This window comes from Tauraco erythrolophus, chromosome 2, assembly GCF_009769465.1.
Source record: "Tauraco erythrolophus isolate bTauEry1 chromosome 2, bTauEry1.pri, whole genome shotgun sequence".
NCBI lineage: Eukaryota > Metazoa > Chordata > Aves > Musophagiformes > Musophagidae > Tauraco > Tauraco erythrolophus.
In genome coordinates this window covers 76,274,173-76,299,914 of record NC_141466.1, presented here as the reverse complement: position 1 = coordinate 76,299,914, position 25,742 = coordinate 76,274,173, and the positions used below count along the sequence as shown (strand labels likewise).

Below are 25,742 nucleotides of genomic sequence, written 5' to 3'. Positions count from 1 at the left end.
TTTCGTAGGCGTTATCTTCCAGATGTATTTTGTATAGGTTTAAAAGAAATGCTTACTGCATTCCAGAAACATTGTTGCCAAAGAATCTAATTTAAAAGTGGGAGGAAATAGTTTATGATATGCAGATCTACTTGCTGCTTTGCACACACATTTTAATAGCAACATGAAACTGCAAGAGTAACAAGAATCAATTATTTAAACAAGAGATATTCTTATTGAGTTAAAAAATTAAAAGGTTCCATATTTCCCACAGTTATTCTGCAAGCTGACGCTGAATAAAACTCCTAATCTGACTGTATAGAACCAACATGAAACTTTACATACAACTTAAAAACTTTCAGGTTTATATGTGCATGTGTCAAGGAAATGATGGGAAGCCAAGGTTATGTGTGTAATTGTCTGGGAAATGAGTCAAAACTAAGAAAGAGAACTCTCTGGGCTGTTGCAATAAGCTGCCTGAACTAGTTTAAGTCAGTGTTTTACACCTATAGCTACCTCATATATGTGTGTGTGTGCATACTTATACGCAGGACAGTGTCTTTACCTTTGGTGCACCACTCTGGTCCAGTCCCTCATATGAATGGAGAATTATTGGATATTGTTCTAGAAATTTGCATGTTACTCTGTTGGCTTGAGGTTTTTAAGTTTTGACCTTCCATTTCAGTTCTCGGTGGTGTACCACCATTCTACAGTTAAAAGTTTTCTGATAAAACCGAGAGCCTAAAAGACCAAGTTACCTATACAGCAAATAGCTCTGAAGGACATTCCTTCCGCTGTTGCTCACAAGTAAAGTTTGTATCATCTGAAATATGGTGTAGTTCTGTTTGGGAGCAGCAGGGTGTTGGTAGCTGAAGGAAGAGCAAAGGCTGTTTCATACAGTGCATGCACTGTGAGGCCACCACTCGTGGGAAGTTAGAAGAGGAAGTGACCTGATTTTCAGACTTGAGAGTAAACTTTATCTTGTGGGTCAGTCCCTTTTTTTTACATTGCTTTTTGCAAAATTCGACCTAACATATGTAATGACATTTGTGTGACAGATTATGCAAAAGCAGCCAACGCATAACTCTATTTTTGGTTAATACCACTGGACCAAGTGATGGATCCATGCTGAAGAGCTTGACATTTGCTGGCTTTTTGATATGTGAACAAACAGTTTTTCTGAAATACTTTGATTGCATGCAATCTGTCTATGAATAATTCAGTAAAGTAACTTTCAGCTTGTGAATTGTTTCATATATAAGGCCTGAGATGAGCTGAAAAAACATAGGGCCAAATTTACTGGAAGATTTAGGCCCCTAGTTGTTCAGACAGCTTTTTTTCAAAATCCCACCTGCAGTCTGAGACTGCTAAGCATTCAATAGACCACATCAGGTGCTGTTTTCCCCCCTCAGTAGGAAGGAATTTCCTCTTCCGCCCTGTAAGTACAAATCGCCTCTCCACCTCGCACACCACACTAGGTGTAGGATCCTCTCTGTCTTCACCTTTGGCGCACCACTCTTTTCCAGTCCCTCATATGATCCTGCTTCTCACTTCTATTTTTAACATCTTTTCACTTTGGCTTTTCATCTTCCTTCTCCCTCGCCTCCCCCCCCCGCCAAAAAAAAAAACCAAACCACAAAACCCAAACAAGTTGGAGAGTCTTCTCCCTCCAGTTGGAGCCCTCACCTGCGAGAAGGAAAGACCTTGATTGTAGGTCTGCCTTATTTGATAAGACAGCAGCGGTGGCGTTACAATTACTAGAATATTAGGAGTTAGAATATTAGTTTTAGGAGTGCTTTCAGAGACGTGGATTGAGGTTTCTTACAGGCTAGACTAGATGTCTTTGTCTGATAAAGTCCGCTTCATCCTCCTGCGACATTCCCAGCTGTGACACCAATACACCTCTTGATGCATTATCTTACAGAATTCTCCACGAAGTTTTTCCCTATGCTACAGAATGTGGTGCGCTACAGGGAGCTGTAAAATGGCTCTGGGACTGGCCAAGGTAAACCAGTGCCAGGCTGGCTCCCTGCCCACCCTCGGCTAGTCCTGCTCAGAGCCCTGTGCTAACCCCGTTCTGCTGCTTCCTGGTATTACAGTGGCATAGCTCTGCATGTGGTTGCATTTTGGAAGTAGCTGCATGTTTCTAACATATTTTTGCATTTCCTGAGTTTAGACATAAGTGTCTAACTATCTACTCTAATTAGTGCCTAATTAGCACCAGTACTGCATTTTCCCCATGTGACTGTCTCCATCTTTATGCATCTAAATCTGTCCGGCACATCATATGGTGTTACTCTGTTAACTGTCTAAACAAATGTAGCTTTTAATGGGTCTGCTATGGGAAAACTCGTGTGACTTCTGCCTTTCTATTAGTAGTTCCTGCAGACAAATGCAGGAATCAGACCGCTATTGGAAAATCAATACAAAGAGGACACACAGTCAAAGGGAACTCAGCTGGGGAGTTCTGAGTGGATATTTATGAGAGGAAAGGATTGATCATCAAGACTATACATTATACAACATTCGTTTGTACCTCTAGATTTAATATTATCTTCTGAACGATATGCATGTTAATTAAAAAGGAAAGCATCCTGGTTGAATTCTCTTGCTACTCGTTTTCTGAGAAAATTAAGGAAAGAAATAAAAACAGGGGTATTAGGAGTTAGGATGGCCCTGTGAGTAGTGCTTTGCTAGAGATAGCCAGCAATGTCAAGGGATTAATATAAATAGCTTTCGATAAATCGTATTACTTTCCAAGTGATGTTGATAGAACATGCTCATGTAATTTCAAATACGATTTCAATTAAAAATCATAAATACCTCTTCTGAAGTGAACCTGCTCAATGAGAGTGTCACTAAGTTGTATCTATCTGGCCACAAAAGCTCATTTCCCTGTCATATTTTTCCCAGAGATATATTCCTGAACCTTCCACAAAGAACAGAAATGAATACAACCAGTCAGCACTGGGCTGCAATTCCAGTTCAGTCAAGGCAGATGAAACTTGCAAGCATCCTGTATGCATGAAACAAAAGGGTACGGTGCACCCTTATTTGATCTCCATCAAATTATCTGCTGTTGCTGAATAAGCAAAATAAAGCCTGCACAGTTGCCATCAATTACTCTGTTATGCTCTCAACCCTTTCTGAAACAGAGAGAGTGCTGAAGGAATCTAAAGCTGTGATCTTGTGCATGTGCTTCTCAGATGACATTGTGTTATTCTGTTATACCAGTGATCCTTTACTCAGCGAAGCCTTGCATCTAAATTTCCTCTATCCTTACTGTCTTATGAAAATTAGGGCCCAGGCTATATCTTATCCCTTTCTAGTTGTTTATACCTTTGCAAATTGCCTATTATGAAATATCCCCAGCTGGGGAATTTTGCTTAATGAGAATTTATTTAGAGAATTTCTTTAGAAAATGTCAACAAATAATGTTCAGATGTTTCTAAGAATAAGGGAAAGATGTTCTGCTTATGTTAGAAACAAAATTCTACCACTGCAAAAATGCAAATCGTTCCTTGGAGCATTAGCATTGTGTCTTTTAGGCATGTAGTTTTTGCTGTTCCCGTGGAAGACTAGAGATCTCTGCGTAACCTCTCTTTAAAAGAGCTGCAGCAGCCCAGCAGCCTGGTGCAGACAGTCCCAAGCAAGATACTAGCAACGTAGACTCAGAATCACGAGTGCACAGCCCGGTTGGCAAGGTGTTACACCCAGGCTGGCTGAGCAGCAGAACCAACTAGCCAGGGGGTAACCCATGCTGACATGGCCAAACGAGCATCTGTTCCAAGACTGCCAGGTGCACAATCTCCACGCACTCTTTATCTCGCTCATTGGACTTGTTTCTGAATCCATCCATTCGGAGTGATGAAGCAGCTCAGGAATCTGTAGCACAGCATCAATACGGACCCACTTGGAAATTTTCGGCAGCTCTGTTCTCCGCTCCTTTGATTCCAGCCCTGGGGAAGCTCTTCTGCGCTCGCAATGTCCTTCTTGCTGGAACTATTGCAGCTGGGAGTGGGATTCAGTCTGAGCAAAAGCTGGACCTAGACTGGATGAAGTCATGGAAAGAAACACATTTGGACAAGGATCCTGGAGCTGAGACTAGATCTAGGAGAGAAGGAGAAAAATGAGTGGGACAAGGTCAAGGCAGGCAGAAGATGAGGACTGCTGCAGTGAAAACCACTCTGAAAATGATTGATTCTGTGTCTGCCAGCACCACGGCACTCCTATATGGTGTCAAGCAGATGATTACTTGAACTACAGGTGGCCGCCGAGCGCTCTTTTTACTCTTGGTGTTTGGTTTGAGAGCCTGGGGTCTGATTTGTAGAAGCAGTTAGCATTCACAGCTGCGTCTGAAGTCAAAGGGAGCTATGCTTCGAACATACAAAGTGCTGCACAATGCTAACTATTTCACCAAGGCAAACTCCAGTCATCTTAAGGCTGGCAACCAAAATTAATAGGCGCATTTAACCTTAATCTCTCAGTGTCTCATTTCCCAATCAGTAAAATGGTGATATTAGCTACATCTCATGAAAGTAATTCATAAGCATTTGTCATACGCTCAAGGTGCTGTAGCAGTGAATGCTGTTGAAAAGGCTGCTATGACGTTAATAATTCCACTTTACAAGCAGGATTTAAATAGCTTTAAACAAAGCCCGAGGACATATGTTGAACAAAGAGATTAAAAATAAACTGAAAAGCCGCACATACAGTGAACAGCGTCTGTCCCAGGCACCGTGCAAGGCAGCGGTCCTCTGAGCAAAACAATATCATCACACAACTAAAGGCTAAGTCGTAAGTCATACCCTCTACAAGTCAAAACAAGTTTGTCTGAAAAATCTTCCTTTGGACTATCCTCAAGTGTTGACACTTGGCTTTTCAACTGTAGTTTTCCTTTAATGTGGCGTTTGAGTTTTGGATTCTTTGGGGTTTTTTGTGTGAATGGGAATGTAAGAATTTAAGGATGTATATATGTTTTAAATGCTTTATGCTGTGCATTGAAAATCATACTGTTTTCATTAAAGTAAATGAGTAACAGGGGAATTAAAAATAGGGAAACTGTTGCACTGTATCGAGCTATAGCACAAAGTAAATAGTTTTTATTTTCCTGCTTGTTGTCCTAGTTTGATTTTTGGCATTTTAACTGATAGCATAACATAGGTGTGACAGTTCTTACATGTGAGAGTAACCAACTTTACAGCTAACTTTTATATATACGTTCCAGCAACAAAGATTTCTATTTCTTCTTCCCCCCAAGAGAATTTTTTACCTGTCAATGCTTAGAAATATGGCAAGAACTCTCTCAGCAGTACAGTCTTCCCACTTAATTTTACTCCATTGATTGTCCTGTTTTTCCATCTTTTTTTTTTTTAAAAAAAAAAAACACACCTCTTCCTAGAGATCAAAGACATTCTTTGCAACCAGAAAAATAAAGATTTATTGATTCACCTTACAGGTGTTGCCTGTCTTCTCATCAAAGCATCCTTTTTTCTCAAAAGTTCCGTGTAAGTGCTTACCTGTTTCTCATGTGCAGCAGCAACTAGCGCTACTAAACACACGTGCAGCGTGGCCATTACGAACAAGCCAGTAGATACAGCAGTATTCAAAAGAACGTAAACCAACGTCAAACATCCATGGCAGCAGTGCAAGACAAAACATCCACGGCAGCAGCGCATGTTAAATAAGCCACTGATACTTCCTAAGTGTTTCAAAGCAACATTCATGAGAATTAAGACGTGGCAGTTTAACTGTGCAATTACAGTTACGACTTCATCTGGTGAAAGCTGTCGGATGTTTCTGTTTACAAGTGAACTGCAGTCCTGAAGGTTTACCTTTTGCTGTCTCTTTTTTTTTGGTGCTTAAACACTAGCCCAAAGTGGAATTATTTTTTGTATCATATTACTTTTCTCTTTTTCAGAAATTGGGTGTCATTCCTAATTTTGTCTTTGCTCCAGGTTTTGGGTAAGATTGTGAAGGATCCCTGCAGTGATGCTGTAGTAACTCGGTAACTAGAAGTGAGAGATTCCTCTCCAAACTATCAAAGAAGCTCTGCTCTTTCAACCAGTATGTGCATAATTTTTTTATCAAGGAATGTGACAGGATTGGTTATTTATTGTTAGATTCTGGCTTTGTGCTCTTGTCCACACCAGCAAGATTAATTTCCATATTTCAGCAGATGCCCTTTGCTGCTGGATGCCAGCAACAAACTGAAGCCAGTAAGTGTAGGTAAGATTCAGGCGTTCACCCAAGCCTTTCAGTAAGTGGCCAAAACATCTGAAGGCAGTCTCCTGAGCAAAATATCCAGCTGCAAGTGCGCAAAGATTATGAGTCAGGCCCCCTAAATCAGGATGCATTTTTTAAGCCTGAAAAGGAAAAGGGTGATTGCTTTTTAATTACTGACCTGGCAAGTTGCACTTGGGTCATGATTTCTTACTTTTCTCCCAAACCACAGCGGATAGAACTTGCTATTGCTCAGAGATGGAGAGTCTCGTGTGATTCCAGGAGTAGGCTCTTAGGGAAGACCCTCCACTTTCAGCCAGGTCCATAAAATGAAGCAGTGAACTGGCAGTACCGCCCCAAGCCCTCTTCCCCCCACTGCTGCGCTGGCAACACAGACACATGAGGGAACTAAATGTATTTCTACTTCAGACAATGCCCAAGGACAAGAATAGTGCCAAATAAGCCATCAGGACATATTGGGGACATATGTTGTATAAAGAGGATGAAGCTCTTAAACAGCTCGGCACTGAGCGAACGCCATTCACCCTACACATGGTGGAAAGCAGTTCTCTAGGAAAAATAGCATGACTGAGTAATTAGAGGCTGTAGCATAAGCCGTATGTATAAGGGGGTCAAATTAAGGTTGCATGAGCAATCTTAATTTTATAATTTCCGTACTTGTCTACAAGGCCCTGTCTCCAGTAGGCAACAGCCCTGCTTTAATCATCCCAGCAAAGCCGCAACGAGAAGAGCAATCCCTCTTCCCCCATGAACAGTGTTAAAAGCCTATAAAGGCGCCGGATCTTAATGCTGCATTAGACTTGTCTAAATCACCGTAATATTAAACGTTTTTACTGCTACCATCACTGTAAGGAAAGATACGGCAGCTCTAACGCAGCCCGTGCGGGCCATTGGGGCCCTGGTGAGATGAGACCCCTCGTCCAGGTCCGGAAAGGTGTCCCGAGGCGGGACAGGAGCGGGCAGGGGGCCACGGCGGTGTTTTGGGCAAATCAGACCCAACCGCGGCTCCCGAGGGCAGACCCCTGCGGCGGGGTGCAGTGAGAAGCCCCGTTACACCCGACGGCTACCGGCCGCGCTCCCCGCGCAGCCCCGAGGGGCAGCCCGCGGCGGCGGGGCGGGCCGGGGCAGGTGGGTTCGGTCGGGCGGGGCGGGCCCCGCCGCAGCCGGGCCGGTGGGGCGGCGGCGCCCGGCGGCGCCCGCAGGGGTCGCTCGCGGGGAGGCAACGGGCGCGTCGCGGGGACCGGGGCCGGGGCGGGCCGGGGGCCGGGCGGCGCGTACAAGTCGGCCGCGAGTTGCAGGCGGTCGGCGGCGGAGCGCTGGCTGTAACTTGACACCGGAGCGAGAGGCTGAGCGGAGAGAGGGAGTGAGCGAGAGCGGCGGCGGAGGAGGAGGAGGAGGAGAGGAGCCCCAGGGAGCGGGATGGTGACCACCTCCTCTCCCTCCTCTTAGTGGCGCTCCGCAGCAGCCGCCGCCGCAGCGCCGGGGACTCTCGCCTGCCGCGGGGCCGGGGGCGGCCGGCGATGGGGACGGGACGGGTCCCCTGAGCTCCCGGCAACTTTCCCCGCCGCGGGCAGCCGGAGCCGAGCAGGCGGATGGAGGATGCGCTTTCCCCGGCGGGCTGCGTGACCCGGCGGCGGCGAAGGGGAGGATGAAGAAGAAGCAGCAGCACGGCGGCAGCGGCGGCGGGGACTGCCCGGCGCCCCGGCTCCCGGCGGCGGCGGGAGGGGGCCCGGGCCCGGGCCCGGGCCAGGGCGGGGGCTGGAAGAGGCGGCGGCCCCTCTCGCTGCTGCCTTTCCTCTCGCTGCGAGACTACGGCTTCTGCATGGCCGCCCTGCTGCTCTTCTGCCTGGGCTCCCTCTTCTACCAGCTCAACGGGGGGCCCCCGCACTTTCTGCTGGACCTGCGGCACTATCTGGGTAAGGGCGGCCGGCGGCGGCGGGGACTTGTTGCGGCTCCTCCTCGCCCCCCGTGGCGGCGGGGCTGGGGCCTCCCTCCGGCGCCGGGGGGCGGCGGCCGCGAGGCCCCCCGGCTTCCCGGGCGGCAAGAGCGGTGTCGCGGGCGGCGGGAGGCCGGGGCTGCCAGGGAGGGGTGGGCGGGCGGGACGCGGGGCGGTGAGGTCTGACACCAAGGTGGGAAGGGCCGGCGGCGCCCTGGGAGCGGGGCGCGGGGGTGCGCCCTCTCGGAAGTTAATTTTGGCGAAAGGTAGAGTCCCCTTAAGACCCTTCCTCAGAGCCGAGGCAGATCGGCGGCCGGAGGCGGCTCTTTTCCCGGTGACCATCGGAGAGCGCGGTCCGCTGGCTGCTTCTTGCCCGCGGGTCGGGTCCGGTCCGGTCCAAGGCGGCCGCGGAGGGCAGGGCAGGGCAGGGCAGCGCTCGGTGCCCGCGGATCGCGCAGCGGGGGAGCTCGGTCGCAGCGGTCCCTCCCGGCAGCGCCTCGCAGCCCGCTCAGGTGCGCGGAGCGGCTGGGCCGTGCCCGGTGGGGTAGGAACGGGGTTACAGATGGATCATGGCAGAAGATGCTGTCGTAAAACAAACAAACAAACAAAAGCACCTCAAACAAACGAAGAAAAAAAAAAACACACGAAAAAAAGCCCCAGGTGAATCACGCATCCATCCGTGTGCAGCTGATTTGCTTCTGGAGAGAAGGATGTGCCGGCAGGGTCAGAGCGGCAGCGCTAAGAGGCCTTGAGCTCGCTCCGGTGCGGCGCCGCGGCCGGTGTGACCCCGAGGAGGTGCCCCGGCGGGGCAGCGACGAGCCCCCCGCTGTGGCCCGTAGTCCTCATCCACATGTTGACCACGAATTTGCACGTGGTTTTCCTTTGTGCCTCGTTTCCACATGGCTAAACGTCGCTTCTCTGCTGAAGTTGTGAAAAACGGAGTGTATCTTGGGGTCATGTAAGTACCTCGGCCTGGCGGGGCTTGTTCAAATAGGGAACAAAAACTAAGGATTTCTCCATACAGGAGGATTACTACAGAATAATTTGTGGTGTGAGTTTTTTACCACGTTAGCTACTTGGTGTGAGCTGTCTGTGAAGGTAAGGCTTTGGTGACACACACTGCGGAAGGGCAATCCGTAAGAGACGGTGTTAGGTTGCAAACAGAAATACAGTAGTTTTACTTCAGAAAAAAAAGCTGAAAATCTGCTTGAATGTATTTTAGGAACATCATAGGTATACAACTTGGTGTGAGTGTTGCTTTTCTTTAAGGGAGAGCTGTCCCATGTCTTCAGTTAACTGATGAGGGGGTATGGAGAGGACACAGCAGGCTCTTCTGGGAAGTGCACAGCAGTAGGACAAGAGGCAACAGACACAAGTTGCAACAAGGGAAATTCCAATGAGATACTAGAAAAAAAAAATTCAATGCGGGGGTGGTCAAACATTGGAACATGCTGCCCAGGGGGGTTGGGATGTCCTTGCAGGTATTCAGAACTCAGCTGGACGAGGCCCTGAACAACCCAAGTCAATTTTCCTCTGTTTTGTTGAGGGGATAGGACCAGGTGAACAGATGTTGCTTCCAGTTCATGTTATTCTGTGGTTCTGCTGTAACTGGAGAAAAACAGTCACTGAAAATTCAAACAGGAGAAGAAGCAGCACTTTGACTATTACTTCCCAAACACAACAGAGTATTGCCTTTTTGGTAATGGCCTTTTTTCATCCTTTCATGTTATGATTAGGAAGAAATTCTTCCACTGAAGAGAAAATGGACAATTTTTCCACCAAGGTAGAAGCGGGTTTTGCTTACAGTTGATTGACTTTTTAATGGGATCAAGCACACATCTCTCAGAGGAAAGTTGATGTCAATTTTTAAAATTTTAATCCTCATCAAGGATGAGCATTGCTTGGCTGGTGTAGGAATAGACTGCAAGAAACACAGGGTTATGTAGCTTCTTACTTTGTGGCCTTCTGGCTGCTTTTGAGGGATCTGGGAAATAAAACTAGGATCTACTACCCTAACCACTCTAGCCAGTAGTTGTGTCTCTGCTGGAAAATCTTCTGAGGCCTGCAGATGAAAGGCTTGGAAACCACTGTGTCTTGATGGATGATGGGTCATGATAATTTTTGTGAGGCGCTCGGCAAGTGCAGAAAAGCCTTTTTTTGTGTGTGCCTGAACGTGACGAGCCTCTGGGGAGGGAGTGCAGTCTTCTTTGAAAATGGTTTGGGGTTGTTTTTTTTTTTTTTTAAGTGTTGGATTCTCTAAGGAGAAGGTAGACGGATCTATTAATATCTGTCTGTTAATGAACTTCTGGACTTGTTATATCAATTAGCATAGGAATTTCTTCTCTGTACCTGGATTACTTGGCATGTTGAGGAGAAAAGGACTTGTCTAGCATCCTGCAGCGGGTGAGTGGTTGAGAGAGGAGCAGAGTCCTTATGGCTGGAGTCCTGGTACCCACTAAGCCAGCAGTGCCGCTGCCTCTGCCTCTGCAGAGAAGTGGAACATACTTTGTCTGAATGCTAAGGTGCATATTTGCACAATACTTTCTGAAGTTATTTTACACTTCCTTGGTCTACAGTTTCACTTGGTTGTCGAAGTTGATCCATGTGGATGACACTGCTAAAGATTTTTTTTTTTTGGTGCTGTTTTGCAAGAATGGTGCATACTACTTGAAGTATCCAACTGGGAAGGCTTGCAAATTATGAACAATTTTTTTTGTAACCAGTAGTCTTGTTGTCTTCCAGGGAACTAGCAGAACTGTTTGGAGAAATAGGTATTGGACATCCATTCCTGCTAACTACCAAAGCCCTACATGTGTACATATGTGTTTTATACAGCAGTTGGACTAGTCAAGTCTCATGACATTAAAAAAATTAAACTTTTTTTTTCCCCTCTGAAGCCACAGATCCAGTGTACAAGCAACTCTTTCCTTGCATTCCTTCCAACCCACAATTTATGGTGCTAAAATTTAAATCCTCAAACAGAAAGGAGCAGTTAGTTTGCAAACCATGTTTGCAATGTGTGAATTTTGCAACTGCCCTTATTGCATTTAAATCTGCAAGAACCGAGAAGGACTAGACCAAAGAGAAAATTAATTTCTCTATTTAACTACTTTGTGGTCTCCACGACATGGAGAGGTGGACAGAGGTTGTCTTGCCTGGCTTTGGGTTTTCTGTTTGCATTGCAAGTTTCAGTGCACTGCTCCTGGCTAGTGTTGGTAAATGCTTGGATGTTTTCTACTTCAGAACTTGAAAGGATGTTCCTAAGTAACAACACAGAACTTCAATAGCGATCAGGATAGAAATCACACCTGCATCAGGCAGGTGTGTGCATAAAAGAAAATCTAAGCAGTGTGAAAACACTGGCATTGAGAAACTTTCATTTTATTCTTAGGCCTGCATTGTACACTATGGAGGAGGAGTAAGTTTATTTTCAAAGGAATTGAGTGTGAAGATTTGCTAGTTCTATGAACTTTCCTTTGGTGGTGGTGGGGATTAGTGTATTTTCAGAATATTCAGACTACTAGTAATTTTTTTTTTATTTCTGAACCAACTTCTCTGGTGTCTTGGACCAGCTTCTCTGGTGTCCTGTCCATGTGCATCTCCCTTTGTGTTTGATTGCCATACCGATTGAGGAGAATCTGTTGGAAAAACATTTTGGCAGTTTGTAGGGGGAGAAGGTAGCTACATTCAGCATTTCCACTTTGCATCGCCTTCTCTTCTCTTGTAAAACTCTAGCAGAATCGCATGGAGCAAATGAGAGTAAATTAGTAGATACGAGGCTGTGCTTCGTTATTTATTCCGTCCTGACTTCAAGCTCATAATAGTTCAGAGGACAGAAAGGTCTGTGGAAAGCTAATGGTTTCTGCTGTCTCTTCTGGCTGTGGTTCACAGGAACACGACTCAAGTTTTGCACTGTAGTCATCCCACCAGGACGGGTCTAGAGCTCTGGTTTTCAGCATGTAATTGGTGGGGGCATGGACATTAGTGGGTTATTTCTAAAGAATCTCTGGAAGACACTTAAAAGCACGGTTGTTGCCAGTAGCCTTAAATTTGCTGTATGGGGGTGCATGCCAGTCCTGGACCATCTATGAGCTCCAAAAAACCAGAATGTTTAAAAACTGCCAGGCTTTCCAGTAATAAACCAGAGTATTGGGACTTGCACAACATCTATGAGGTCTTGCCTGTTGTTTCTGCCAAGGTAATCCTGGCTCACTAATCAAAAACCAACTCCAACAGTGGGAGAAAGTGAGAAGAGTCTTCCCTTAGATGAGTAAGACAGAAATCGTAAATCTTGGACAGCCCTGTGGCTTTTGGGGAACGCACTGGGGACTCCATTCCCCTGCAAATGCTGTGGTTTTGCATTGCTTTATTCTTCCCTGCTTTGGCTTGTGATGTATACCTGCTTCAAAATACAGAAAGGAGTATTTCCAAGGGCTGGTAGCGACCCTCTAATGGCCAATACAAAAGAATAAAATCTTTTGATCTCAGTATTTGCAGTGCAAACTTGTTGTTCATGTCAATTAAAGCATTTCCCCTGTTGAAGTCCCCAGGAGCCTGCCAACAAGTGCACTGGTTTGATTGCATGTGGAAGTTGCCTGCATGTGGCTTCCTATGCAAGACAAAAGACTTAAGTGGCCAGTTTTGTGCTTCAGTCGATTTCTAAATTGCTCCCTACTCTCACTCTTCAAGCCACTGGAAGCTGTCAGGTGTTTGGCCAGATGTCCTGGGCAGGCTTAAAGTTGTCACAACAACAGTTACGTTTATTTGAGACACATGCGGGAATGTAACCATAATTTTGTCAAATAGAAGAACCAGAAAGATATCTGAGTATTTGAGGAGGTTGTAACAAAAATCTTCAAAGTATTTAAAACTAAACACAAAGTGAAACTTTTTTTTTTTTTAATTAAGGTAGTATGAATTTGCTTTATTTCAGTAGGGTGTTTTGGGGTTGGTTGGGTTTTTTTTTTGATTTTTTTTTTTTTTTTCCTGAAGTATCTGTCTTTTTTCCTGTTATCATATTAAGAGAGGGACAAGAAAAAGAAAAACTGATTATCCAAAGTAAACAATAAAACTGAGTGACAGTGCCTTGTATGCAAATTTTATTACTAAAATGTAGAAGAGGAGGGGGAACAACAGATAGGGGGTTGGTTTGGGTGTTTTATTCTGTTAATACTGCATTTATATCTAAAATGATGGAAAGCACAGAATTCTTCAGGGCAAGCTTTTCTAAACAATTAAAGTACCTAGCATGCTCCATTGTGGGTAGACAGCATGCTGCTCTTTTATGGCCAAAAAGGATTGTCTATTCTGATTTTCTTTTGCATGTGGATTGTGAATCCTTTACAGTTTGAAGGCCCTTAAATTGTGTGAGAGTAGCAGAAACACACTCAAGGAAAGGCAGTCAGGTCTATAGATGAGGTTCACTGTATGGTGACATAATACCTTTTTTAGTGATGAATATGCTTTTAACAGGGCTCTGGTTATGTTCTTTTTGACAGTTTTTTTCTTACTGTTTTCAAGAATGCATAGTACTCTCAAAAGATCTCTTCCGTACTTTAAAACATTTTTGTTTTTCTCTGACTTTTCAGTGGATTGTTTAATTCCATTGTACTTGAAATTTATTACATTTTAAAATTCATTAACATTGTAAGGAGCAAAAGGTCTGTTGAGAAGCTGCTTTCTAAAGCCTAGAAAAGAGATGGTCTGAACCAAAACGACAAGCCTGTAGCTGTATCTTTCTTAATTAACTTTTCTGTCCTCTTTGGACCGTCCTCATTTTACTCTTGTGAATGTGACACGTATTATCTTCTGGATAAAATATCTTTGGACTACTTACGTTGCTAAGCTCTAAAGTTACAAGTGAGCTTTTTTGGAAGACAAAAGATGTGCTTCATCTCCAAGAAGCTTTTGTTAAAAGGCTACATGACTTGCTCATCACTCACAGCTTGTCTGATTGTAAGATTAGCAAAGCTCTACCTAATGCATGATGCTGTCAAGGAATACTCTATGGAGAACCGGAATGCACCGCATTTTATGACTGACTCAAGCCTTTTCCTTTCAAAAAGATGAAGTGGTTGTTGGGCTACATTATCCTGGCTGACCATAAAACACTGTGTACAGTGAAGTCATAGCAAAAAATGTTTAAGATTGTGTGGATGTGTTGTGACAATATTCTAAATATATTTGGAAAATCACACAGCATTAATTCAGAGATGTATTTTCTGCTTTCAGAATCAAACTCCAATCTGGGGATCAGATGTTGTATATATACAGATGTGTACGTTTTTCTGTTTCATATTGTCAACTTTGTTGGCAAGGGATTTCAAGGATTAATTCAGTCCTTGATGAGAGGGAATATTACTACACCTTTTTCAAAAATGTCTTTTGTTTTGGTTTGCTTTCAGGTTACATGACAGTGGAGTATATTTACCTGTGAGGGGACAAGTCTACCTGTTAAATGGGACGGTCCACTTGAGCTTGAAGAGATGAGGGAGGCTTCATTTCCCTGCCTTGACAGACTTCATGTGACGTTGAACAAGTTGTGTGTTAATTCTGTCTGCATTTCATCCCCTTTTGTCCAAAGGACGTTTTGAAGATAGATGTGTAACAGAATATGATGTTCTCAGATATTACAGTGAACATAGCCATAGAAATACTTAAAGGAGAAAGATACTTGTGATAAATCCTGTTGTCGTGGAGAGATTTTGGCCATGTCAAAGAGGTAAGGCAGATAGAGAGTGTTAGAATGGAGCTCCTGTGTAGGCTGAGACAGTGTCAGTGACCCAGCTACTTTTCTTTCAAGGATATTGCCACTGTTCATTAGCACGGTCTCTGTGCAGTTTTACTTCAGGAGTTATTGCTGTACTTGGTTTCCAGAGTCTCATCCAAGGGCATCAATTTTTATATGTGTCCTCATACAGAAAATGTCCGGGAGAATGTAATCAGGTCACTTATTTCTTGTTTCTAGTGGTGCTGCTTAAACTTGATTTGCAAAAATGAAAGTAAAAATACAGTTTCTTGAAGCTTTGTTCACCCGAAGTGAACGGCAAGCACTTTGTGCTCTATCAGGGAATACTCAGCCAAAGTGAATCGTGGCTGCCATGGGAGGAAGAAAGTGGTTGATGCAGTGGTTCTCATATTTCCATACAAAATTAGAGAGGAGGAAGATTGCTTTTGCTTGGGGTTTGACAAAGAATGATAAGTGTTGAAGGCTGCCAGAAAGGGAGACTCTCTAGCAAAAGTAGCTCATACAAATCTTCAACACTTAATACTCTGTGAGGAAAATAAAGGCTGTCTATTTTTTTTTCTTTAATAAAGGATCTGAGATTAACATCTGTGCTAGCTCTACTGTGCTGATTCCTGATAAAACTATTTTGAAATCAATAGTGCATGTCAAAATCAGCAGTGACAGTAAATGGAAGTTTTTCATTTGTTATTAAGTATAGGTCTGTATTGTAAAAATTTGTGGGATGTATGATGAAGGTATAATGGAGGGACTTGATTGTGATTTTTGGTGATAACACTCTGTAAAGTGGTTGAACAGGTCAAATAAGATCCTAGGCCTGTTCTGACACAAAAGCTTGAAACAGTAAATACAGTGGGGGAAGAAAGAAAAAGAACAACACATTTATTTTTCATATCTCATATTTTTCTGGTGTCCTCTTCTACTTCCTGTTTCCAGATGGTAATTGATTCTTTCTCCCTCATCCTCTTCTGATCCCATCATTTAAATTCATATATTAATAACAAGAGAGAGTTTCTAATGTCTTTTGTGTCTAGCGAGAAACTGAAATTACACTGAATGTGGTTTGTATGATAATCACTTCTTTTTTTTGGACATAAATTTTGGGCACTTGAGAGCCCTTCTTTCTGGGTTATTGGCTTAGCCTCATGTGAAAGTACTTGCACATTGTTCGCTTCTGGCTCCTGTAACCCATTCAAGAAGAGCACTTCTGGTTATTTTGGTCTTGTAGCTGTCCCTCTAAGCAAAGATAAGTTTGCAGGTGAGATGTAAGATTTTACATTTTCATCCTGGACTGGAGAGAAAAAAGTCTGTTTATAGGTTTTTTTGGAAGTTGTGACTTTGCACCTGCTGCTGACCCCCTGCGAGCGCTGTTTTAAATTGCAGCGCTGTGAAAGGAAGCCCTGTGTGCTTCCGCTGTTACGAGTACAGCCAAGGGGGTGAATAGCCACTCTGTGTGCTCCTGCGAGTGTGTATGAACACCCTTACCAAAATAAACTACCGCATTGTTATTCAGGGCAGATAGTTTTCAAGGATGAGTTTACAGCCCTTTCTACTTGGATTGTCTTTCTTGAAGAATTGGGTGGATGGGGAGGTCTCCCTGCCCCGCTTCTGGGCTGTTGTACTTTTGGAACAGTAAATTTTGGAGGCAGGGCTAGCAAGGGTCCAGGGGCTGCTCGTTCTTACCATAGGGGCAAGAAAGGGATCAGAATCCTTTTGAAATTGATGAGAATTAGATTGCTCTTTGGATCTCACTGTAAGATTCCTTTCGCTCTCAGCTAGTTATCTGATCCCTGCTCTTATCACCGAGGGGAGAGAGCCACTTCCAGATTATTTTGGTTTATGATAGGCATAAGGATGCCAGTAGGATCAGCCCTTTTCAGAGCTGTCAGTCATCTGTAGCCTGTTGCCTTCAGCTTGAAAGGGAACACCAGGCTTCAGCAGGCTGCCATAGCTGCTGCCACCCTTCCCTGGGCAGCGGAGGTGTTTGCCTGCAAGACCTAATGTGATCGGTGCAGCGGTGGCTCAAAAGCATAAGCTAAAAGCTTGTGGGTTTTTACTTTATTATTGTTTTTTTTTTAACTTTAAAGTGAAAGCTGTGGAAAATGATGACACACAACTTTTCACCAAGGAAAGTTTCCCCATCGTTATTGGTGAGCAGGCAAGTAGATTTGCAAACATAACTTATGTTTATATAATGAGGCATTTGTTTTTCTTTGTTTTAGAATCTGGGTTAGAGGATGTTTGGAGACTGGAGGGGTGGATAGGAAGTGGAAAGCAATTATTTGACTGAAATTTATTTTACTCTCTTGCTCTTCAGAGCTGCACTGAGGGAAGCAGACCCTTTTGTGTGGAAAGCAGATGTATGGCTCTGTTTGTAAGCGTGGAATCATAATGATGAGGTTTGTATTATGGTTTCTGAGTACTAATGCTTTAGAAACAGACATTTGGATGCCTGCCAACGGTTTCGTCTTATCACGCTTCATGATTCAGGGTAGAAGTCATCAGGAGACTGCAGTGGAGATCATGGAGCCCATGGCAGTTTGAGTAAAGAAGCAGTGCATCTCTGCCATACATAAACAGTATGTTTAGTGCTCCCGAGAATGTTTATTTTAAAAGCCTCTATTGGTCAAGTGGATGGTTGGTTCAGTTTAATGCATCTTCCCCAGAGAGAGAATGCCAACATAATACTGTACTCGTACAAGGTCACCAAACTGCTAGAAAGTGACCAATCTGTGAGCTGAGCTGCCAGTGGCTGGATTAAAAGCTGCTAGTCAGGGGGATTTGACTCATCATTTCCTTTTTTTTTTTTTTTTCAGTTTGGAAAGGACATTTGAGGGGAGAAAGTGCTGTCTGTAACTGTCCTTGTAGTTTAATGTTAGGTGTTTTTAAAATATGTACAACAAACTTGTAACGACTAAATGAATGTTTCATACCTTTTGTCTCATCGCTACTAGGGACTGTCATGAAGTCTCCGTTGGTGCTCGACATTTGATCAGAATGGCTGGTTACTTTGGAGAAAACTCTGATCGTCTCTTTTTTTCCGTATTTGAGCCCGAAATTGAAAACTTGCTCTTGAAATCTAAATTCCAGCTGTGTGTCTTTTTACCTTGTAAGATCTCCTGAACTTTGGGAATTCTTGTGTGCATTAGAACTTGCATTGTTTTTCTGAATAGTGGTTGGGGTTTTTTTTAATTATCTATTCAGAATATGAAGCTGTACACTTTTACTCTGTGGCAGTGGCTTGTGTTGAAACAGGCACAAGACCTGAAGGGACTGGGACAGACAGGGAGACATGAGAAGAAACCAAGCCTTATGATGTCGCTTCAGAATGCGTTTGAGAATTTGTCTCACAATGTACTACTTTCAGCTTCAATATCAGATGACACAGTAATTTTGTGAATGCCTGCTGTAATTGATTAGTGTTACTATGACTCTGTTTATCTCATAGCAACTAGCAAGAGATAGCATTAAGTACGGCCACTTTTTTTTCCTTTTTTTTTTTTGTGGCATCAGAAAGGAGTTAAATACAGTACTGATTGTAGTCTTTTTCTTCAGTTTCATTTTCTCTCATCTGTTTTCTTATTGCCTTCCAAGATGTGAGCGCATCCTTTTCCTTTTTTCTTCCACTCCTCTTGTACATACAGGTAGTTGTTCAGTCCTCTTGTTAATCTGTTCCTGCTTAACACCAGATCGTGTTTAGTAGCTGGTGGTTTCTGAATGATGTATTGCTGGTAATCCTACTTCCTTCAGCCAAGTTCTCTTTTGTCAGTGACTTGCATTATAAGCAAATACTCTTGCCTCTTTTATCTGATGTACATGTAGAGGAGAGCCATCTGAATCTGTGCATTGAAAATCAGAAGTAAGTGGGATCTTAGAGGAAGTGTCCTGCAATAGCCCATGCCTTTGTTTTCTTAAAAGGCAAGGCAAAATTCTGATGAGGTACATTGAAATACACAGAAAGATCTTGGAGCTGGGATGTTGGTAGACCTCTTCTGTACAAGTTCGATGAGACTGCAGGTAGAAATTGCGTTTAGATTGGGCAGTACAGTGCCAAGAAGAGATTTTTTGAGTGGGAGGGTGGTAGTGGGGGAAAGAGGGGACAGACAGGTGTCTTGGTGATTAGAAGTGGCACGAGATTTAGACGGTATGGCTCGTCTATAAGGCCCTGACTCCTTGTTTCAGAGGTTCCCTCTGAAGTCAGCAGGGAGAAGCAACGGTATTTCCAAAGAGGAACTCAGACTACATGTGTCTTTACGACAGCTGAGCCCTGACCTGTGCATGGAGAAATGCTCGAGATTTGGTGGGAAGAATCGGGGTCGTTATGGTATTTATTCGGAGAAACATTGGTTGATGACCAGTGGAAGGCGTCCAAAGAGGAGGAGGAGGAGGAAGGGGGAGAGGAATCTGGAAGTTACGCTAGCGAGATATTTAGATGGATAGGTCACTTCGTGTCAGTGAGCTGTTGAAACCTGAGTGCTTAGGATGCCTAAAAATAAAGACTACATAAAGCACTGAAAAAATAACACCGCAGGGGTTATCTATCACTGCTTGATGAGTAGATTTGATGACATATTTGTTTCTCCTTAAGTCTTACAGTTCCATGAAAAGGATGTGCGACAACGGCTTTGATATAATCTGAAATGTTGCAGCAGATATTGTAAGGCAAAGGCTGTGAAATTGCTGACTTCTAAGTTCCTTTCATATCTGCAGCTGATTGTTCTTTCCTAGCAGAACTCCCGATACAAATGTACAGATTTCCTTTCTGTTGCCTGTGGAAGATATCACAATAAATAAATTAGGATGAATTGCAAAATAGCAAATCGTAAACCACCTGTGGTTGAGTGGTTTGGTTTGTTTTGTTTTAGGTTTTGTTTTTGTTTTGGTGGTGTTTTTTTTTTTTCCCCAGTTGTATCATTTTGGTCATCATTGCACCAGTGCAACAGGCAAATAGAGGTAGCTGTATATACAGGTGAAGAATAGCAAATGTGTTTGCTACCATTAGGAACAGGCATGGAGGCAGGAGAGGCCGAGAGCTGCAGTCTGAGGATGCGCTGCCACGTCCTGGCTGCGGAAATGTTGAAACCAGAGGCAGTTTGGGAGGAAAGGGAAGTTTGATGTTTTATGAAAATCAAGTAGTAACTGCTATAGGTACACATCCCTTGATTGTTGAGTATTTTGCAACCAATTCAGTTTTCTGATAGAACTAAATGATTTTCAGCCACCCTCACAGAATCACAGAGTGGTTGAGCTTGGAAGGGACCTCTGGAGGTCATCTGGTCCAAACCCTCGTGCTCAACCAGGGCCACCTAGGACTGGTTGCCCTGGACCATGTCCAGGTGGCTTTTGAATATCTTTAAGGATGGAGACTCTACAACCTCTGTGGGCAACCTGTGCCAGCGCTTTGTCACGCACACGGTAAAAAAGTGTTTCCTGATGTTCAGAGGGAGCCTCCTGTGTTTCAGTTTGTGCCCATCACCTCTGGCCCTGTCACTGGGCACCACTGAAAAGAGTCTGACTTTGCCACTTTCTCCCTTCAGGTGTTTCTATGCATCGATAAGGTCCCTCTGAGCCTTCTCATCTCCAAGCTGAACAGTCCCAGCTCTCACAGCCTTTCCTCATATGTATGGTGCTCCTTCATCACCTTGGTGGCCCTTCACTGGGCTCTCTTCCAGTATGTCTATGTGTCTTGTACTGAGGAGTCCTGAACTGGACACGGAGTACTCCAGATGTGGCCTCACCTTCTGGACAAGGGAACATGATTTGAGAATGTGCGAGGAAAGTCCTTTGCAGAGCAGGGACTCCTTAGGAGGTCTTTTTGACATATATAAGGGGGAAAGAGGAATCCGAGTAAGTACTACATACTTGCATATTGTCTTTCTGTTGCAGATTTGTTTCTTAAATCACTTCTGAGCTGATGGAAGTTCATGTTAAGAACTGGATAATATTACCATGCTATTGCATGTGAAGTAGCCGTTCTCAGAAGTGTGATTAAATGAAAGCTGAAGTAGTAACTGCGTCTTTCTGTAACTGTGAGCTCTCTGCATTACCTCACTGATCATGAGCAAAACCAATCACTTAATTTCATCCATTCAAGAATATTTTTCTGACGAGTCAATCAAATTCAACATGAGTTATTTAATCTTTTGATAAACAGCCTTACTCTGTTAAGCTTGTTGCATTTTCCCCTCCTTACTTATGAATTTAATACTTGTCTGTATCAAATTTTGGCAAAGCTCTGGGTTTCTTTATAGCTCAGCAGTTGTCTGTTTTTTGCACTATGCTACATTGAAACAGCTGACAGCTTCACTTTTTTTTTTTCCCCAGGAACGTTTTGGTTATGAATGTTAGAAACTGAAAGATTTTTAAATAGCATGAAGTGTCTTTCACCTTCTGACCCCAGCTCAAACACAGCTGAGGTTGACAGTAACTGGATCTTATTACTGTGCTGAGGTGTTCAGTGAGCTGCATGCCCAAAGTTGATTGTGGAAGTTGTGATACCATTGCTGGCACTGCTGGTCTCCGGGCTCCACTGGTTCAAGGATACAGCGTGTCAGGCCAGCATGGGGGCATATGGCAGCAGTGGATTGTACCTGGTGGAGGTCCCAATGGGCTGGTGTGCTTTTCTCCTAATTTCTGTGTGCGGTGGTGCTGCGCTTGGCGCTGTACTGTCTGTGTTTAGCGCGAGAGACAAATGAGATTCAGAAAGATGTTACTAAGGGTTGTAAAGCTTGTGGGGGCTGTAGACCCAACTGCCCCCAAGGTAAGAGCTGTGCCTGTATAGTGGATTTCTTTGTATTGCCCTGTTCCATGTTTGGAGCTATAGTATCAATGATAAATTTATTCCTTAAGAAAAAAAAAGCAAGCCTGGAATTTCCTGCTTAGGTGTCATAGAACAACAAAGCTTTCCATCTTCTGCAAAAGAAGCTGCTAAATGTCCTCCTCGCTTCCTCTTCTCAGTCACTACTGAGCAAAGAGTACAACTTTCTGGTTTTTATCCTCATGCTGCAGTTTCTGTCTAGCGGGTCAAAGAGGAAGGTAAACATTAACACTTTTTTTTTTTTTTAATTTAAAGAGCACAGAGTGGTTTTGTGCCTTTCTTGGTGTCATTTGGCTGATTAATAGCAGTATTAGGAATAGGGCCATGATTTTGCACCTTTAGGAGGGTGGGAGTTTGCCTGGAAGCATGTGCAGTGTGTCCAACAAAACACTGATGCTCAGCAACACAGAAACTTTGCTGCTTGCCCTTAATCTCAGCACTTACCTGCCTCTCCTGGCTGGAATGATTTGAGTTTGTACAATCTGTGGGACTTGTGTCTGCACAATGCTCCTGAAAAGCAGTGACGTTATTTTTCTGATGGGGCTTCTGAAACACAAGGTGGTTCAGGGAAGTGTGAAACCAGGTCTACCAAACTGTGGAGCAGCTTTTACCCAGCAGAGCCTCCATCCAGCATAGGTATGGAAACTTGCATTCTCCTGGCTGTGAGCAGCAACTTTTTACAGTCTTTCCTCACCCTGTTCCTGTCAGCAGGGAAGCCCGCTGCTGCAGAGTCATACGTTAGGCTTGAGACTTTCAAAATGACAGGGAAGCATGTGGGAGGGAGTGATAGCTGGGAGAAGAAAAAGTGGGGTGACAGAAGGACAGGTTGCTGGGTAAAACTTTCCCCATTTAAGCTAGAACACTATACCTTTTAATATAGTCTGCTTAAAATGAGCCTGCGAGAGACAGAAATAGTATTAGGGGAGCAGATAAGTGATAAACGGCATGTTAAGGAGCCTATTCCCACTGAAAAGCATTTTTTGCTGCTTTCTGCAGCTGTCTGCAACACCTCTGTGGAATTTGCTCACCAAAGCCTCTACTGTGGGTGGAAAAAGTTGTATTTGTGGCACGAGTAGATGTTAAAACAGCTGGTTTATGTAGCCAACACAGCTTAAAAGCTGTATGGTCAGGTCAGCTTCAGAAATGTTTCCTTAACTTATTCTGAAGACCAAAATATATTTAATACAAAGAAGCTCATAATGTGAGAGAGTTGATGAGAAGCTCATGCAAATTTTATCCATCTGTTAGGCCCTCTGGCTATTCTCGACTAAAATTTTATACCCACAGATTTCCTTAATTCTGAGGGAACGGTTGCATTGTATGAGAAAAATTACCAGAGAACTTGTTTTCTCATTCTAACAGAATCATAACTGTGCCATGAGCACAAAATAATTATAAAACTTTAACACATGTCAGTTGAATGGCTAATTCTCTAGCTCTTCACTCTTACAGCGTGATTATGTTTTGGCTCACAAAGTATGAACTTTTTCTGTTTTCAGGCAGCGTACTCTGAATTCTCATTCAAGCTTGAAATTTCATTTCTATAAGAAATAAATGTGGTGGTCTCAGACTACTCTTTCGTGAATATGGTCAACATCAAAGAAAATAGAAACCCACTGTGATTCAATATGTAGTTAAGTCTGAGTTAAAAATGGCAGGTTTAGCTATTTAGAAGTAATATGGCCTTGGTTAAAAATATTTCCTTACTCATAATCTATAAATAACATCATAAGTATGGTTTACACTCTTTTTCTCCAAACACCCATGCTTCACTTCTGTTCTAGACCGTTTGCACTCCTGATCTCTGACTGCAATGAGTCCTGCTCCCTAGCCAGGCATCTCTCTTACTTTCAATAAATCTTACTTGCTTTAGTGGCATGCTGGTGCAGGGAAGGGTTCATGGATTGCAAAACCGAGGACTTTTAATTCCTGATGCCACATGACTAGGTAGATCTCTTAGTATATACCTGTACATTGCATTTGGTCATGTTTCACAGAGGCTTGTAATACTGTGCCAGTCACATCTATAGTTTGGAAAATACTCTTGCTCGACTCGAAAAGAAGGTTGGAGGAAACAAAACGGAAGAGGAAAACTGTAAGCATTCTTTCTCTTTCCTTCATTCCCTGTTTTTGGACACTTAAAGTGATGTTAGCACTAATGTGAGACGTAATGTGTTCTGACTCCTGCCGCTGTACCTCTTTGTGAACCACAAAGAACAGTTTATAGAAAGTATGAACTCGTGAAATGTTCTTTTGTGTGCTTTTGAATGCATTGCAATTTCTTTGACAAAAAAAAAAAATTGCTTTACCAGCTTAAAAATCCTGGAAAGAAAGGGAGTTTAGAATTGGGAAGGTTTGTATTAGGCAACCAAAGAGTCAGAGTTAATGGTTCTTATGTGAGTTTTACCAGCTTCAGTCTGTCTGTGACACAAAAGTTAGGTTCCTGCTGAGAATTACAGTTCAGTAGGGCCTGATGTTTATTTTCTTTAACTAGAAATAACATAGAGTGTGTGACCAAAGGAGGTTTATTATACTGGCATATATTGAAATTTCTCAGAATTTACATTTCATTATTTAATATTATTTTATTTATGCAATTCTATCTTCAGTTTGTTTTATTTGGAGTTCAGTCTGTAGTGCTGTATTTTCTTTTTGAGGAGGAAGGTTTGCTAGATTTGTTTCTTCAATAGTAATTTTTTTCTTGTGTGTTTTTTGACTGTAGAGGTGGGGCAAAGCTTAGATGCTGGGTTACAGGACTTTTTCTGTAATAGAAATAAGACATAATCTGCTTCTGGAAAAAGCAAGATAATACATGTGTGTGAATATATGAAAATATAAATCATGTTCTAGGTTACACACTGTTTAATCAACATGAAAAGGATGCCGCTGTTCATGTACAACATAAAGCTGGAAAAAGCAAAAGTCAATCCTATCTTTAAGAAAGGCAAGAATGGCTAGTCAGCCTCACCTTGATCCCTGTGATGGAGCAAATAATCCTGCAAACCATTTCCAAACATATGAAGGACAAGAAGGTTGTTTGAAATGATCAGCATCAATTTATGAAGGGTAAATCATGCTTGACCAACCTGATGGCTTTCTGCAGCGAGATATCTGTTATCAGTGGATAGGGGGAGAACAGCAAATGTTATCTCAAAACATTGGCAAGACTTTTGACTCGTCTTACCTGGCATGCTGATAGACAAACTGGTGAAGTGTGGACAGTGATACTGACTGACAACTGGCTGAACTGCCAGGCTCAAAGGGTTGTGATCAGCAGCACCAAGTCCAGACAGAGGCAGGCACTAGTGGCGTATCCTGGGATGACCACTGGTGCCACCACTGTGCAGCATCTTCATTAATGACCTGGATGATGGGAAAGAGTGTGCCTTCAGCAAGGGCAGGAGAGGTGCAGGCTTAGAGGAGTGAGTCCAGTGTAGGACTGCTAAGATGACCATGGGACTGGAGCATGTGTTGTATGAGGAGGGGCTGAGAGAGCTGGGGCTGTTCAGCCTGGAGAAGATCTTACCAATGTGTACAAATACCTTGTGGGGGGAGCAAAGAAGACGGAGCCAGACTTTTCCCAGTAGTACCCCGTGACAGGAAAACAGGCAGTGGGCTGAGACTGAAATACAGGGAATTTCTTTTAAACATAAGAAAACACTTTTTTTATGTGAGGGTGATTGAACACTGGCACAGGTTGCCCCGAGGTACTCAAAACCCATCCCTGAGCACCCTGCTCCAGCTGGCCCCGCTCTGAGCATGGAATCACAGCAGGTGAGAGGCTCTTCCCTCCCCGCTATGCCTTGGGGCTATGCTCCTGGAACCTAATGGTGTGTGCTGACCCTTCAGAAACTTGGTCAGGAGTAGGATTGAAAAGTCAGCTCTGGCCTGAAGCACAGACAAGGTGCTTCCTCTGGTGCTAGGAAATCTAAGGGCATAGCATTCATCATGCTACTCTATATTTCTGTAGATGAGATTTTGTAAAATTAAGACTTTGAACACTATGAGAGTCCAGTCCACAT

General features: G+C 43.6%; 1 protein-coding gene across 2 annotated transcripts in view; it reads left to right on the top strand.

Moving 5' to 3' along the window:
- Window positions 1–7,870: 7,870 nt before the first annotated feature.
- Window positions 7,871–25,742, top strand: part of UST (uronyl 2-sulfotransferase) — a 162,174-nt gene continuing 144,302 nt past the window's right edge. For both annotated transcript variants that reach the window (XM_086626476.1, XM_086626469.1), the window contains exon 1: window positions 7,871–8,138. In XM_086626476.1, coding sequence (XP_086482602.1) covers window positions 7,871–8,138 — 268 coding nt within the window. The remainder of the gene's footprint in view (window positions 8,139–25,742) is intronic.